The sequence below is a fragment of the Poeciliopsis prolifica genome, unplaced genomic scaffold, assembly GCF_027474105.1.
Source record: "Poeciliopsis prolifica strain line A6 unplaced genomic scaffold, Auburn_PproV2 SCAFFOLD047, whole genome shotgun sequence".
Classification (NCBI taxonomy): domain Eukaryota; kingdom Metazoa; phylum Chordata; class Actinopteri; order Cyprinodontiformes; family Poeciliidae; genus Poeciliopsis; species Poeciliopsis prolifica.
Genome location: NW_026562422.1, coordinates 3,827,761 through 3,841,341, shown reverse-complemented (window position 1 = coordinate 3,841,341; position 13,581 = coordinate 3,827,761). Strand labels below are relative to the sequence as shown.

The 13,581-nt window shown below is 45.3% G+C and overlaps 2 protein-coding genes across 10 annotated transcripts in view; both read right to left on the bottom strand.

Moving 5' to 3' along the window:
• Positions 1 to 43: 43 nt before the first annotated feature.
• On the bottom strand, positions 44 to 7,082 carry exd2 (exonuclease 3'-5' domain containing 2). Of its 3 annotated transcripts, none has more exons than XM_055057043.1 (10): positions 6,927 to 7,082; positions 5,377 to 5,441; positions 4,847 to 5,299; positions 4,382 to 4,638; positions 4,181 to 4,307; positions 3,198 to 3,508; positions 3,012 to 3,118; positions 2,513 to 2,648; positions 2,069 to 2,437; positions 44 to 1,201 (listed from the first exon to the last, which is right to left on the bottom strand). In XM_055057043.1, the coding sequence occupies exons 3-10, from the start codon at positions 5,255 to 5,257 to the stop codon at positions 985 to 987; spliced, it is 1,935 nt and encodes a 644-aa protein (XP_054913018.1). In that variant the 5' UTR covers positions 5,258 to 5,299; positions 5,377 to 5,441; positions 6,927 to 7,082; the 3' UTR covers positions 44 to 984. The 3 variants fall into 3 exon arrangements, with proteins under 3 accessions (XP_054913018.1, XP_054913020.1, XP_054913019.1); XM_055057045.1 differs by having other exon boundaries at positions 4,952 to 5,299; positions 6,927 to 7,081; XM_055057044.1 differs by having other exon boundaries at positions 4,862 to 5,299; positions 6,927 to 7,080.
• A 1,126-nt stretch (positions 7,083 to 8,208) lies between these two features.
• The window catches only part of numb (NUMB endocytic adaptor protein), a 51,075-nt gene continuing 45,702 nt past the window's right edge, over positions 8,209 to 13,581 (bottom strand). For 5 of the 7 annotated variants that reach the window (XM_055057037.1, XM_055057035.1, XM_055057038.1 and 2 more), the window contains 3 exons: positions 12,117 to 12,260; positions 11,644 to 11,790; positions 8,209 to 9,704 (listed from right to left, as the gene is read on the bottom strand). In XM_055057037.1, the coding sequence (XP_054913012.1) occupies positions 8,962 to 9,704; positions 11,644 to 11,790; positions 12,117 to 12,260 (1,034 nt within the window). In that variant the 3' untranslated portion in view covers positions 8,209 to 8,961. The remainder of the gene's footprint in view (positions 9,705 to 11,643; positions 11,791 to 12,116; positions 12,261 to 13,581) is intronic. The other 2 variants (XM_055057041.1, XM_055057042.1) reach the window with 1 other exon arrangement.

The following is a 13,581-nucleotide window of genomic DNA, read 5'->3' as shown; positions in this document are numbered from 1 at the left end:
TCTTTCATGTGTGTGCAAAATGGAAAACAGAGAATTTGAGCAGTTTATTACAAACATTTATTTCTTCACTTTTTGGAGAGAAAAAAAAAAAGAAGCCCCAAGCTTTGACGCTTATGAGCGATTTAAACATTTTCCTCACATAATTCATGATCCTGTTAAGACGGGGTGAGGGGTTCAAGTTCGCCCGGTCACGTCCAGGGAAAAAAAGTTTTTTTCTTTTACTTGCGGACGAAACCACGTCGTGCTGACGCTGCTGAAAAACAAACGAGAAAGAGAAGCGACGAAGGGTCGCGCCCCCGGGCGAGTCTCCGATCGGCCCGGGTCGGGTTAAGAGGCGCACTAAAACATGAGCCATGAAGACGCCCGACAAATCGGAGACCCGGCGGCGGGACGGAGACGCCTGGGACGTGAAGGACGGATTGGATGGATGCCAGCTTTGATCTGCTCAAAAACATTCAAACCCCGCCCCCCCAAAAAACATCTGGAAACCAAACTCCTGGTACAGACAGATAGAAAAAAAATAGAATAATAAAGCGATTCATTTGATTTCAAGGCGTTTTAAGGAATCTTCTATTGACCCAAAACAGACAATAGACTAAAGGAGAAATCTCATAACCGGTTGGCTCTTTTTGCTGCTCGCCTGCATGGAGGGGAAACAGATTCACTTATCGACAGGAGAGGGAAGTAAGAGCAGGCAGCAGCTTTTAGCTAAAAATCAGATCATGATTGTTTTTTTTTTCTTTTTTTTTAAATCTAATAACTTCTTTTCATAACTTGGTATGAAAAGAAGTTTTTTGAATAAAAAATTTAATTTTTTATTCAAAAATTAAATTGAATAAAAAAAAAAAGACATCCACCAAGACGCTGAAAGGTTAGTGTTTTTTCAAATTGCCGGGTTACTTCTTCACCACAGGTTGTTGGGTTTTTTTTGGTTTGTTTTGTGTTTCTTGGCTCGTCTCTCTGAGGAGGTGGTGGCGCCGCGGCTCAGTGGAGTTTGATGGGCAGGTCCTCTCCGAACTTGCGCAGGAACTTGCCGTGGTTGTGGTCCACGGACCAGAGAGGGGGCAGGTGGCGAGGCTGCATGCTGGTCAGGAAGTGCCGCCTCCAGCGCCGCTCCAGCTCCATGAGGCCCCGCAGGCCCCGCTGGGCGTGGGCGCGCACCACCTTCAGGCCGTGAGGAACGTAGGCCTCGTTCAGGATCCTTCAGGACGGAGAGAGAGAGAGAGAGAGAGAGAGAGAGAGAGAGAGAGAGAAACTGATGACAATGAAAGGAAGAAGTTCATTTAATTTAAATTAAAGACAGTTTCTCTCTTTACCTGAATGTTCCACAACTTGAACAATTCATGCTTAAAAAATTTTAAAAATCTGTAAACTTAAGTTTAAACTTTTTGCCCCGTTTTGTTCTCTGTGTGCAGTGGTTGCCATGGCGATTCCCACCAAAATTTCTCCCACAGACACAAAGATGTGGGTGAAGTTTGAAAGCGGCGGCTGGTTTTTAGACGTTGCGTTCAGAAGTTGAGTTTTTACTTTTGCTCTTGTCAAATTTAACCGCAAATCGATGTTCGACTTCAAAGACGAATTTGACCGTAAATTTCACAGATTCAGTTGATTACGGTAAATCAATTTTTTTCAGCTTCAAAGCTACCGCATCACTGCTGGAAGCTTCACAATAGTAATCAATCATTTCCTGTCCTGTAATATTTCTCTTTTCTTCTCATCAACTTATTTTACTAGCGTTTTGTGCAGCATTTCGGAACGTGTTTTTCAAGTAACTAAATCTGACACTGATGATTTTGACCAGAAAAAAAGTTGCTTTTTTTTTTAGATTGCATTTTTAAGCCTTATTACCCAGACCTGGTTCTTACTTTTTGTTTAAAGAATCACTGAAACTTCTACTACATCCAGAGATCTGGCACGGAAAGCTCAACATAAACCACGGCGTCGTCGGCGTACGATGTGATCCACGGGAACTTAAGACAGGATGCGGAAAAGATCAACACTTGTTTGCACGGTCGCTCTGTGACTTGAACTCTGCCCCCCCAGACGTTGACAAACGGCGGGGGCTCACCTGGTCTCCAGGGCGGCGGCCTCCTGCAGCGCCTCATTGGTCACTTCCTGCTCCTCGTTCATGTCCATGTAGCTCCTGATGAGCAGCTGCAGCTCGTCCCGCCGCTGCTGCGGCAGCCCGTCCTTGGCGCTGAGCAGCGCCCGGGCCGCCGAGCGCACCCGCCGGCGGTCCGGGTCCTCCAGCAGCCGGACGCCCTCCTCGCAGCCCTGAGGGGCGTCGAACTCGTTGGCCAGCTGCTGCTTCAGGAAGCCGTCGTGCACGTTGGAGGCGGCGTGGCAGCCGGTGCAGAGCAGCAGGATGTCGTGGGAGTTGTGGTCCTTCATCTCCGTGGGGAAATGTCGCCGGTACTCGTGCGGTACGATGTTTTTCCTGACATTTTTGGGAGGGAGGAGATCAAGATAAATTTGGAATATGAAGCGAGTGCTGCTCGGGACCGACTCGCACCTGATGTAGGAGTCTGCTTTCCCACAGACGACACAGAGGTTTTCCTTCGCGGTCAGGTAGTAGTCCTGCTGGGAGTCGGGCCGCCCCGACGGCTCGAAGAGCAGCCGCACGATGAAGGGGTCTTCACTCTGCAGCTCTGCGTCACAAACAGCAACATTTTACTCAGTGACTCATTTATTATGACTATTAGCCTGAACCAGGGCCAGCCAAGGTGGCTTAGAAATGAAATCTGATTTTTTTTTAATACCAGATCCGATTTTACAGTAAATATCCCCTGTCCCCCCATCTAGCTTTCTAATCTAAAAAAGAAACTACAAAGCACAGAAATAAAAGCCACTTTTTAAAAATATTTTCTAAATATAATCTGAATTGAACGACTGAGTATTAGGGGAAGGATAGGAGAATTTTGGTTCATATGAGAATATAGTGATAAAGATGCCATTTTTACCAGAAGAAAGTCTTCAAATAAAAATGTGAGTCATCGCCCAGCCTGCATTACCTCCGATTCCTTTGTCCAGGTACCACAGGGCTTTCTTTTTGTCGCACGTACAGAGCGGCTGGCCATCAGGCGCGTACAGGAAGCAGTTATCGTAGAGCGGAGACTTTCTGAAACGAGCCGAGGCGACACAATTAAACCTCTTTTCTCGACGGACGGGAAACCAGGTCACCCTCGTCTCCGTCTCACCTGGCGGAGTAGCCGACGCCCAGCGCTTTCCTCCGGTTGTTCTTCCGAGGGTCTGGGACTTGCTGATCTCCAGACTCTGGGCTGTCGTTCGTCGCCGGCTTCCGCGTCCTCCGCCTCCGCTCGCGTTCGGGGCTGCCGTCGTCTCCGTCCCCGCGGCCCCTGAAGGGGACGTCCACCAGGCCCTGGCAGCGGGACGCCAGCTCCGAGTAGGAGCTCCCGCTGGAGAGGGCGGGACCGGTTTCGGTCGGGAGGCCGAGGAGACGGAGGAAGAGCGCCACGGAAATCTGAGCGTCTCTGGCGGCGTACGTCGTCTGGTGGAGGCAGCCGGGGGAGCGTTCAGGGAAGAAGGTAGACGAGTTTCTCAATCACGAATGTGAGCGAAACGTAGAAATACGTCTTGCTGGCACATTGTAAAAAATGTAGTTCTCATGCATTTTTGTAAGATACACCAATTTCGATACAGCTGAAAAAAACTTTTACCAAAAACCTTGTTTTTTCAAAATGGCCTCGTTTCCATCAGGCAACTTTATTTTCCCAGTTCCAATCTTATGATTAACATGAACGCAACCGGTGAGCAACAGGAGCTCAGCAGTTAAAGCAGGTGTTTGCTGATTCCTGCTGCTGCTAGTCTGCAGGAGCCGAGTGGCAGAATGGCTGCCAAAAGAGAATTAGTGATTTCTCAAACATGACTGACAGAATCAAAGAAACACTCTAGGTATGTTTTTGATGAGGGAATAATAAAAAGAACTCAATTTAGCATGTTTCTTTTCTTCAATAATACACTCCTTTTAAAAACAGTGAATCAATTTTACAATGTCTGTCTGTCACATTTACTTTGATGTCACCTCTTCCAGTATAAATAACAGACAGATTTACAGTAAAAAACAGAAAACCCCAATGGGAGCATCTCTTAACCAACTGCTGGACATAAAGTCCAAAACTCTGGTGGACTCATTTCATTAAATAAATTGGTGGCGTCGTACCTGCTCTAGAGTTAACTGATCCGCTTCCCAGTCGCTGCAGCGCAACTCCAGAGACTTATCCAGAGGTACGTTTAACAGATCTGCAGCCAAGGACTTGAGACTGAGGCCGTTACTGACAGACGATCGCCTGGAAGAGGGAAGACGGGTTTGCAATCCAATCCGCAGGTATTCATGACGACAGGACTTCGCCTCAGAACAAACCTTTCCCTGAAGGCGAGGTGGCGCAGGTCGACGGTGGCGGCCAGGGACAGGCCGTAGTCGCGCGTCAGACGCTTCCCGTCGTCATAGCAACCCACTCCAACTTTCAGAACGTGCGGATCCCTGAGAACTTCCACGAAGCTGAGCGGGAACGGCTGCTGGCCGCGGCGGAACGTCAGCAGCCTCACCAGGACGCACAGACCCGAGTAGGTGGCCATCTGCAGCAGAGACACCGCCGAAGTCCTGCCTTTCACCGACACCTTCGGGGGTTAAAAAAAAAAAAAGGGGGTGGAGTCAGATCAGACAAGCCCACTTGAAACAAGGAATTTATGGGAAAAAAAATAAAAAATCCCATCGGCGTCAATCTGCTTTCTTTCTACTTCGGCAATACAATTATCTGTGCCATCAAGAGGATTTTTTCTTTCCTTTTTACCATCAAGTCAAAATCATGCAAAACATATTTCTTACGCGTTGGGCCTTTACCCATTCACAGTCGAGCCCCAGAACCGGGAACACCGACAGCTCCTTCTGCATCAGCGGCCACGTCTCCAGCCAGTCCTCCTCGGAGCTCACCGTCAGCGGTTTCACCGCCAGCAGCTGCTCGCACGTCGGGATCCGGACAGCGGGGGGCACGTTTTCGTTCTGACACTCCGCCGTTTTAAACTCGTCGACAGCCAGGCGCGGCGGCTGGGTTTGTCGACTCTCCGCGTGCGCCGGAGCATTTTCGACGGGATGCAGGGGGACAGTCGGTTCCTTAGCCTCCCGGACAGAAGACGGCTTCTTCTGCTTCGTTCGATACACCTGCCATACCAGCAGCCCGCCTAAGGCTGCCCCCACAACGGTTGTTATGACGGTGGTTAAAGGCCCTCGAGGAGACATGTTGACCTTCCCTGATTTTTTAACAGACTGAAGAGTTCGAGCCTAGGACAAGAAAGAATCAGAGTTTTGTTTCGTAAGCAGGTCTATTAGCAAACATACACCAGTTTGTAGAGTCTTACCCTCCCTTATCAGCGAGTTCCCATTTAGTTCTCGTTTCCGTTCTCTCAGTTGACTGGGTGCATCTCTGCAGAAAGAAAACAATGTCCTCCTTTCACAAACTGCCCATCATATTGCAGCCTTAAAAACCGAAGGTCAAAAACGGACGTCAAAACTCCACACAGAGCAACTGGATCAAAGTCAGCAAAGTCAGTTATGTGGAAATGAAAAAACCTTTTCCCAGAATGTGGGGTAACAAAGACCCACAGGTCTTTACCGTTTAACGTCTCAGAAAAACTCAAAAATCAATCAGAAAAATCCTTCATTTGACCCAAAGGAAGGCAGCAAAATGTATCGCAAATTTATCGTAATCGCAAAAGACAGCTTGGTTTGCAATAAGTGTTAGCCAAACATGCATGAGGCTCTCTATGACTGCACTGTGTGGCGACAGGTATTTCTTTAAATTGCAGCGTAAATAGTTTTACATAAGGCGAAGAGGTCAAATGAGGACCACACTGCAACTGAATCCCTGAATGGCAAAAAACAACTTTTCCACTAAATCTGTTTGAGATGGTTGCAACTCATTTCATAACTCCAGAATTTATGTAGACTACCTTTTATCTGGTGTCTTTATGTTTGAACTCAAAGTAAAAAGGAAATTGACGATTTTTTAAATATATACAATACCACGGTTATCGCAGAATTCGCCGATGTTATTGCACCGCAATATCGCGCAGTATCATCATCCCACATGTTGCCACCATGTTCAGTGCCAGTCAAGAACCAGACAAAAGTCCCATTTTTGAGCAGCTGGTGTATGAAATGTACATCGAGTGGAAGATTGCTAAACATGTTTTGTCTTATCGAACTGCTTCAGCTGCGCAGCATATCGATAACTGCTGCTTTCAAGTGTACAGACATATGGACTAAAAGCTAAACAAACAAAAAAAAGTACGAAAATACCCCTTTGTAATGTATCAAATTAAATCAAGCATTTGACAATGAAAAAAATATATACATACACAAATCTTTTTTGCCATTTGTATAAGATTTAAACAGATTAAGTCCAAAACTCCATCGAATGTAGTCTAAATATTCTGATAAGACGCGCATTAAGTTACACACCAAATATATAAAACATTGTCATAAAGGATAGTTAACCATGTTGAACATTTCATTATATTAGACCACACTAAGCTTGTGGAGTTTTAGCGGAGCTCATCTAAAGTGCCTAACTTCAGTGAAATAGCCCTTTAACTCCAGCGCTGAATCGGATGCTAACACCTAAACAAGCAGCCTCCTAGCAACCGCTCTACGTGCCGAAAAGCTGCGCAGTCAACACGGTCTCATGTCTGAAGCGTGCGCGTGTTAAACGTCAGAGAAACTACAGTTTACTTTTGATAGTTTTGCCGTTTTCCCTTCAAGTCGACATACGTTAACCTAGTTAGCATAAGAGCTAACCAGTCAAATAGCTTCAGCCAGAGCAGCTCGCGACACTTTGCCTGGCAGCGGCGGCGCGAGCGTTGCTTCACGACAGGCCAGCTGGGCTAATCGATTGATAAGACAGCCTCACCTTTATGTTTCTAGCCAGCAGGACGCCCCTTCCACATGCATGTAAAGTTGTTTGCTGCGCCAAGCCATTTCTTCTGCGTTGCATTTATAACTGCGTCGCTGCAACGGGGAGCAGCGCGGCAGCTACCGCCGCCTGCTGGATGGATGAGCGACTAACGAAACAACCGCTGCCAGGTCTTTATCTTCGAGCCAAACGTGTTATATCTTGATTTTTATGCCTCAAGTGTAAAACTAAGTAAACATTAACGGACTTTCATCAGAACCATTGAGATGTATTGCATAAAAAATGAAATGTGAACAATTTCATTAGCTGTAACATAGGACAGCACTTTCTCAGGGCAGGATTTGAACATGTATGGAAGATGATTAGAACCACCGGGGGAAAAAAAGGACTAACTACAGAATTTAGTTTTTTTCCCATTGCAACTTCAAAATTAAAATCGTTCAAAATTTAGGAAACAGACTGCAGAAGAGCAAAATGGTAGAACCTGTCCCAAAAGCCAAAAACATAATGGAAACTGAAAGTCACAGCAACATATGCACACTTTTCAAACGTTTATTTGTGGAAAAAAAAAAAGAAATACGCTTGTATCCTGTTTCTCCACTTTGTGTTAGAAATCATGTGGCAAAATGTAAAAAAAAAAAAAAAATCATTTGCAGAAATACTTTTAACCAGGCATTGAATGAGAATAAATCAGGAACACAGACTGCTTTTTCTTTTATCACCATAAATTTATTCAACCCCATTAGCTTCAGTTTTTTCCTCCAAAGAGCTGGAATAAAGAAATGAAATACTTACAAAATGGAAAAGTAGATCAGAGAATTGATCGTATTCGCAGGTTTGATTAAAAAAAAGAAAAAAGAAGAGAAAATCAAATAGAGCGGATGGAAAAAAAAAATCTTTTCCTCCCAGTGGGGGTTCTGCTGCCCGTCAGAGCTAACAGCATGCTAACGGAAACCGGGCCGGATCAGCTAGCGCAGCATCATGATTGACCAGCCCATGTTAATCACAAATGATCTGGCTTAGTGCATGTGCAGAAAAAATAATAAAACAAAACTAAAAAAAAAATCAACTTCTTAAAAAAAATCCCCCAGCAGGAGGTGGTAAAACCAGATTGTTAAATAAGAATAATATAAAACAAGATTGGTGCTACAAAACAAGGTACTAGTTTGTCCCAAATCGTCAAACATTAAGGACAAGCAAGAGACCATATAGGCACCACTGCCATGGCCGAGTTCAAGCTGATTGTTGGTGCAAAGATACCCTATTTCACGGTGAGATATTGTTTTTTTTTCCCCCATTCAGTTAGGCGATGCAACAAACAGCATCAAGATTTTTTGTTAAAAATTAGGGGAAAAATGCACACTCAAAAAAGCAGCTATCCCTTCACAAAAAAATCTCTTTACATCACATTAAAAATTTGCACTGCTGTGAGCTTTGTGTACAGTATAGATTCTTTAGATATATATATATATATATTTATGTATAATATACATGATCTTTTCTTGTACACATGAACATTGTAACTATCCCGTGCCTTTGGCAAGATTACTTACAACTCTTCTGTTAGATTCCAAAGCTATTTCAAATATACTTGATGCATAAAAATAAAGATTTTGGCATTGTGTGGCTCTCGTCTTCTGATTGGGTGGCTTTTATGGAGGATTTCTCATCTGGAAGTTGAGTTCTCTCAGTGCTGCGTCGCTCGCCTGCCAGCAGAGGGCCTCGGTGAGCAAAGCTAGCTGGCAGAAGAGAGTTGCGCTCCACAGGGTAATGATAACCTTGCGCTCCACAAGCACAAACAAAACAATACAGATAATACAAAGAAAATGCCTGAGGAGCCGTGAATGTCTTCACAACAACCTGTTTTGTTTTACTTTTTTTTTTTCCCCCGTTGACGCTGCACAGGGTTTGTTTTGCTTTTTCGCCCCGACCACCCCTGCAGTGGGTGTCCAATGAAACGTCAGCAGGAAGGGGTGGGGTGACTTCGTCGAGTCCGTCCCCAGCTACCTGGTGCTTTCTGATGGCACTGCATTCACAGTTGGATCTCAAAAGTCTTGTGCAGCTCGGTGGAGAAAGGGTTTGTGGGGGACGGGGAGGTGCGCTGGTGCGGGCGGTTCTCCAGCGCCGCCCACTGGGCTTCGAACGCGTCTTCTTGCGGTGCCGGTGCAGGCTGGCCATACTGTGAAGACGAGGCCGCCCAGCCGTCGGCGCCGTTGAAGGCGGCCCTGCCGTTCGGGGGCTGGATGTGAACCTCGGTGGGTGCCGGGGGTTTGGCGTATGGGGAGATGTTATTGACGGCCTGAGCGTCACCAGTCTGTGGCATGGCGGCAGCGGCGGCCGGGATGGGAAACGGCTGTGGCTGGGTGGCGGAGCCAAACACATTGGCCACCATCTGCGAGGGAGTTATGCCAAACATTGGAACGCTGGGCTGGGGGAACGGCAGACCGTTGGATACCGGGTAAGAGGCCACCGCTGGGGGTTGGAAAGCAGTTTGGCGGGGAGGCACCAAGGGGACGGAAGGGGGCAAGGAAGGCATAAAGGGCACTGCGGGAACGACGGGGACTGGAGCCATGGGCATATGCACCGGGGCAGCGAATGGCTGTGGGGGAGGCGTGCCTCCTGCTGAGATCGGTTTAGACTGCGGCGCGCGGACTGATTTGGTGACTTCTTCCAACCAGCGGTCGGCTTCTGATGGCGTGCGTTTGTGGGCGGACATGACTGGAGAGGCAGTGGGAGGGCCTACCATCGCTGGCGTCGCTGATGTCCAATCTCCTCCTGATGTAAGAAAGAAGAAACAAAAAAAAGAGACAAAGATGATTCTAGCACATCAACAATGCCCTGCAATAGAGCTTGACCACATGATGTTTTTCCAAATTCTGTCACTGGATAATTTCTTTTATCTAAAGAGGCAATATAATGTATTTTTCAGGCACAGTCGGTGGAGAAAGGGTTTGTGGGGGATAGTTGTTTCTTTCAGTCATTATCAAAACGCTTTATATATCAAATATGACTTGAAACAAAATTAACTTCAGAATTTAACACCTTAAAATTGGGCCTCTGTCTCTTTAAAAACTCCTGCTCTTTCTGAATCTCCGCCTTCAGGAAGTCATCACAACATGGCTGCTCTATTAACCTTTTAACAAAAGGTTTGCCAGCGTTACACTGAGCAGTTGGTCCTATAATGAACTCCACAGGTGAACAGTTCCACCAGGTGTTTGCTAATTGCTGCTGGCTAGTCTGAAGGAGCTCAGTGTTGGAGGTGCAGGGGGAGGGCTGCTCTGAGAGATGGAAGAACTGAAGCTGGGAGACTGCAGCTCTAAGGAGGACCTGTGTGTCGGTTCCCTCAGGTACTTTGCACACCTGAATGGTTCCCATGGAAGACTAAGAGAAATTCTCAAACATGCATGAACGAATCAAGGCAACACTTCAGATCTGTTTTTGATAAGGGGATAACATCGTAACATTATTAAAAGCTCAATGAAGTCAATTGTACATAATACTGCCCCTTTAATAAAGCAACACCAATTAGTGCAAAAATGTGAAGAAAATGATACTTGGTTTTTGAAATTGTGTTCTCTCCCTGCATTTGCCTTCATCCATGTTTAAATGTTAGGTTTCCACCAAATAAAGTGTTTTCCATAAAGACCATGAAAAGTTTTGCTCTGGTTTCATCTGACCTGAACTCCGTTGTCTATAAATATATTCTGAAGGCACTTGGATGTTATTTTCAAGTAACTGAGCTGATAGAGAACACCACAGCTGGTTTTTGTCCTGATCCAAACTTCTTACCATTTGGTGTGCGACAATAGGACACCATGCTGCAGTAAAACTCCAGAGAAATAAAAAGGCAATTGGTTGCACTGGAATATATTTACTGGTATCAAATTAAAGGGGTCTGAATATGGATGAATGCCAAATTTTCTATTTTTAAATTTTTCAAAGCCATGCACAATTTTCCAGCCATTTCACAATTATGCACGTGGCTTATCTAAAAACCTCCAAATCTATTTATGTTTGAGGAAAATGCAAAAGAGTTTAAGAAGTGAAAGACACTTGAAATGTTTGAACTCAGAAGCTTTTTTTCCCTCACTAAATATCCTAATATTGGTGTTTAAGCCGCGCTCTACTTAACAATCCTATTCAGTAGCTGTGTTTCCATCTAACTGTCATGCAAATATTGAGCAAACATTTAAAATTTGTCAAAAAAGAAAAAAAAAAGTGTTTTTTTGTTTGTTTTTTAGTCTACCACCGCCACCAGAGGATGGGAGCACTCCATCCCTCCAATCCCAGCTTGGAGTGCCTCCAGGCGGTCATTCCAGGCTGACAGCCAGACCTCCCAGTTGGACTTGACAAAATGTAACGCCTGGTACTGGCTTTCACAGTTGTTGACTGCAAGTCATGTTTATGATGTTTTTGTGTGTTCATGAGGTAAAGCACTCTAAACTGCCCTGTTGCTGAAGCATGCTATAAGAATAAACTTGATCGATTTCCCGTTTCATGCCTCTGGTAAGGCACAGACTGTCCAGTGACTGAGATGATTCAAGCGAGTGTTGAAAAAAACAAACCTTTTTGTGAAACTAAGAAAAAGGGCGCTTTTTAAATTTTTTTTTTTTTTTCCAAAATCAAAAGAGTGACGAAACGAAACACCCAGGACAGACGTGGACTTCACTCTCAGCGAACAGAAATCTCAAGTCTCCCCTGCGGAGCTGCTTACCTGGGAGGGCTGGAGCGGTGGGCCCCGGCGGGTTTGTGGCCCAGGGGTTAGTCTCTCGCGTAGGCAGAGCGGGGTGCAGGACGGCGGGGTTGGAGGCGGCAGCAGCGGCAGTGGCAGCAATGGAGAAGGCAGGCATGGTGCCATTCACTAAAGCCAATAAGAGAAAAACGCTGACGCAAGCTCTGAAAGATGATCTTTCCTTAGACGTGCAAAGCTGTCATGCTGTTAATAGGTAGCTTGAGGTGTTAATTGCTTCTTTAACACAAGTGTTAGAGACTTTATAGCGAACAGAGAGGCAGGCATTAAAATATAAAGGGAGACGCAAAATGGAGTTTAAAAGTGTGGAACCAGTTAAATTTGTTTATAATCTGATCTCAAAACAAAATGTCTATATCTGACTTATAATTTTAACTACTGAAAATGGAGTGTGTGTCCAGAGTGTGTGCCCCAGAGCAGACAGGAACAGGTTTTACCTGGCGCCACGGGGGACTGAGGAGAGGATGCCAGTTTGGGCATCGGAGCAGAAGAGAAGGGGTCTTCAGGGGGCCCGCTGAACGCACTGGCGATCTGAGTGCACAGCGAACTGATGCTGTCGTTTTCTCCTTCCACCTCAGGGACTGCAGGGACGAGCATGCAGAGAGTTCAAATACAGAATTCATCCCGGTACACAAGAATGTCACATTTGTCTAGGTGTGAATTGTGCTTTTGTTTCAAATTGATAATTTTTAAGGAGGTATTTGCTTATAAAGAACATAAAAACACTGTATTTTTGTCCTTTCTTAAATATAAAAAGAATCCATAAAAGGGTTTAATGATGTGCCATAAATTTTGACACCTGACTTATTATACAGTTAGGGCCAGAAATATTTGGACAGTGACACAGGTTTTGTTATTTTAGCTGTTGACAAAAATATGTTCAGAAATACAATTTATATATAGTATGGGCTGAAAGTGCACACTACCAGCTGCAATATGAGAGCCCACCCATCAAAGAAAGGGTTTAGGAATCATAGCTCTGTAATGCATAGCCTCCTCTTTTTCAAGGGACCAAAAGTAATTGGACAATGGACTCCAAAGGCTGCAAGTAACTCAAAAGGCCTTTCCCTCGTTAACCTGTAATCAAGTAAGTAGTTAAAAGGTCTGGGGTTGTTTCCAGGTGTGTGGTTTTGCATTTGGAAGCTGTTGCTGTGACCAGACAACATGCGGTCAAAGGAGCTCTCAATTGAGGTGAAGCAGAACATCCTGAGCTGAAAAAAAGAAAAAATCCATCAGAGAGATAGCAGACATGCTTGGAGTAGCAAAATCAACAGTCTGGTACATTCTGAGGAAAAAGGAATTGACTGGTGAGCTTGGGAACTCAAAAAGGCCTGGGCGTCCACGGAAGACAACAGTGGTGGATGATCGCCGCATACTTTCTTTGGTGAAGAAGAACCGTTCACAACATCAACTGAGGTCCAGAACACTCTCAGGGAAGTAGGTGTATCTGTCTCTAAGTCAACAGTAAAGAGAAGACTCCATAAAAGCAAATACAAAGGGTTCACATGTAGATGCAAACCATTCATCAATTCCAAAAATAGACAGGCCAGAGTTAAATTTGCCCAAAACACCTCAAGAAGCCAGCCCAGTTCTGGAAAAGTATTCTATGGACAGATGAGACAAAGATCAACCTGTACCAGAATGATGGGAAGAAAAAAGTTTGGAGAAGAAAGGGAACGGCACATGATCCAAGGCACACCACATCCTCTGTAAAACATGGTGGAGGCAACGTGATGGCATGGGCATGCATGGCTTTCAATGGCACTGGGTCACTTGTGTTTATTGATGACATAACAGCAGACAAGAGTATCCGGATGAATTCTGAAGTGTACCGGGATATACTGTCAGCCCAGATTCAGCCAAATGCTGCAAAGTTGATCGGACGGCGCTTCACAGTACAGA

Coding starts and splice junctions, on each gene's coding strand:
- exd2 (XM_055057043.1), bottom strand. CDS start 5,257: ATGTCTCCTCGAGGGCCTTTAACCACCGTCATAACAACCGTTGTGGGG. Junction 4,639..4,846: donor AATGGGTAAAGGCCCAACGC/GTAAGAAATATG, acceptor TAACCCCCGAAG/GTGTCGGTGAAAGGCAGGAC. Junction 2,438..2,512: donor AAAGCAGACTCCTACATCAG/GTGCGAGTCGGT, acceptor CAAAAATGTCAG/GAAAAACATCGTACCGCACG.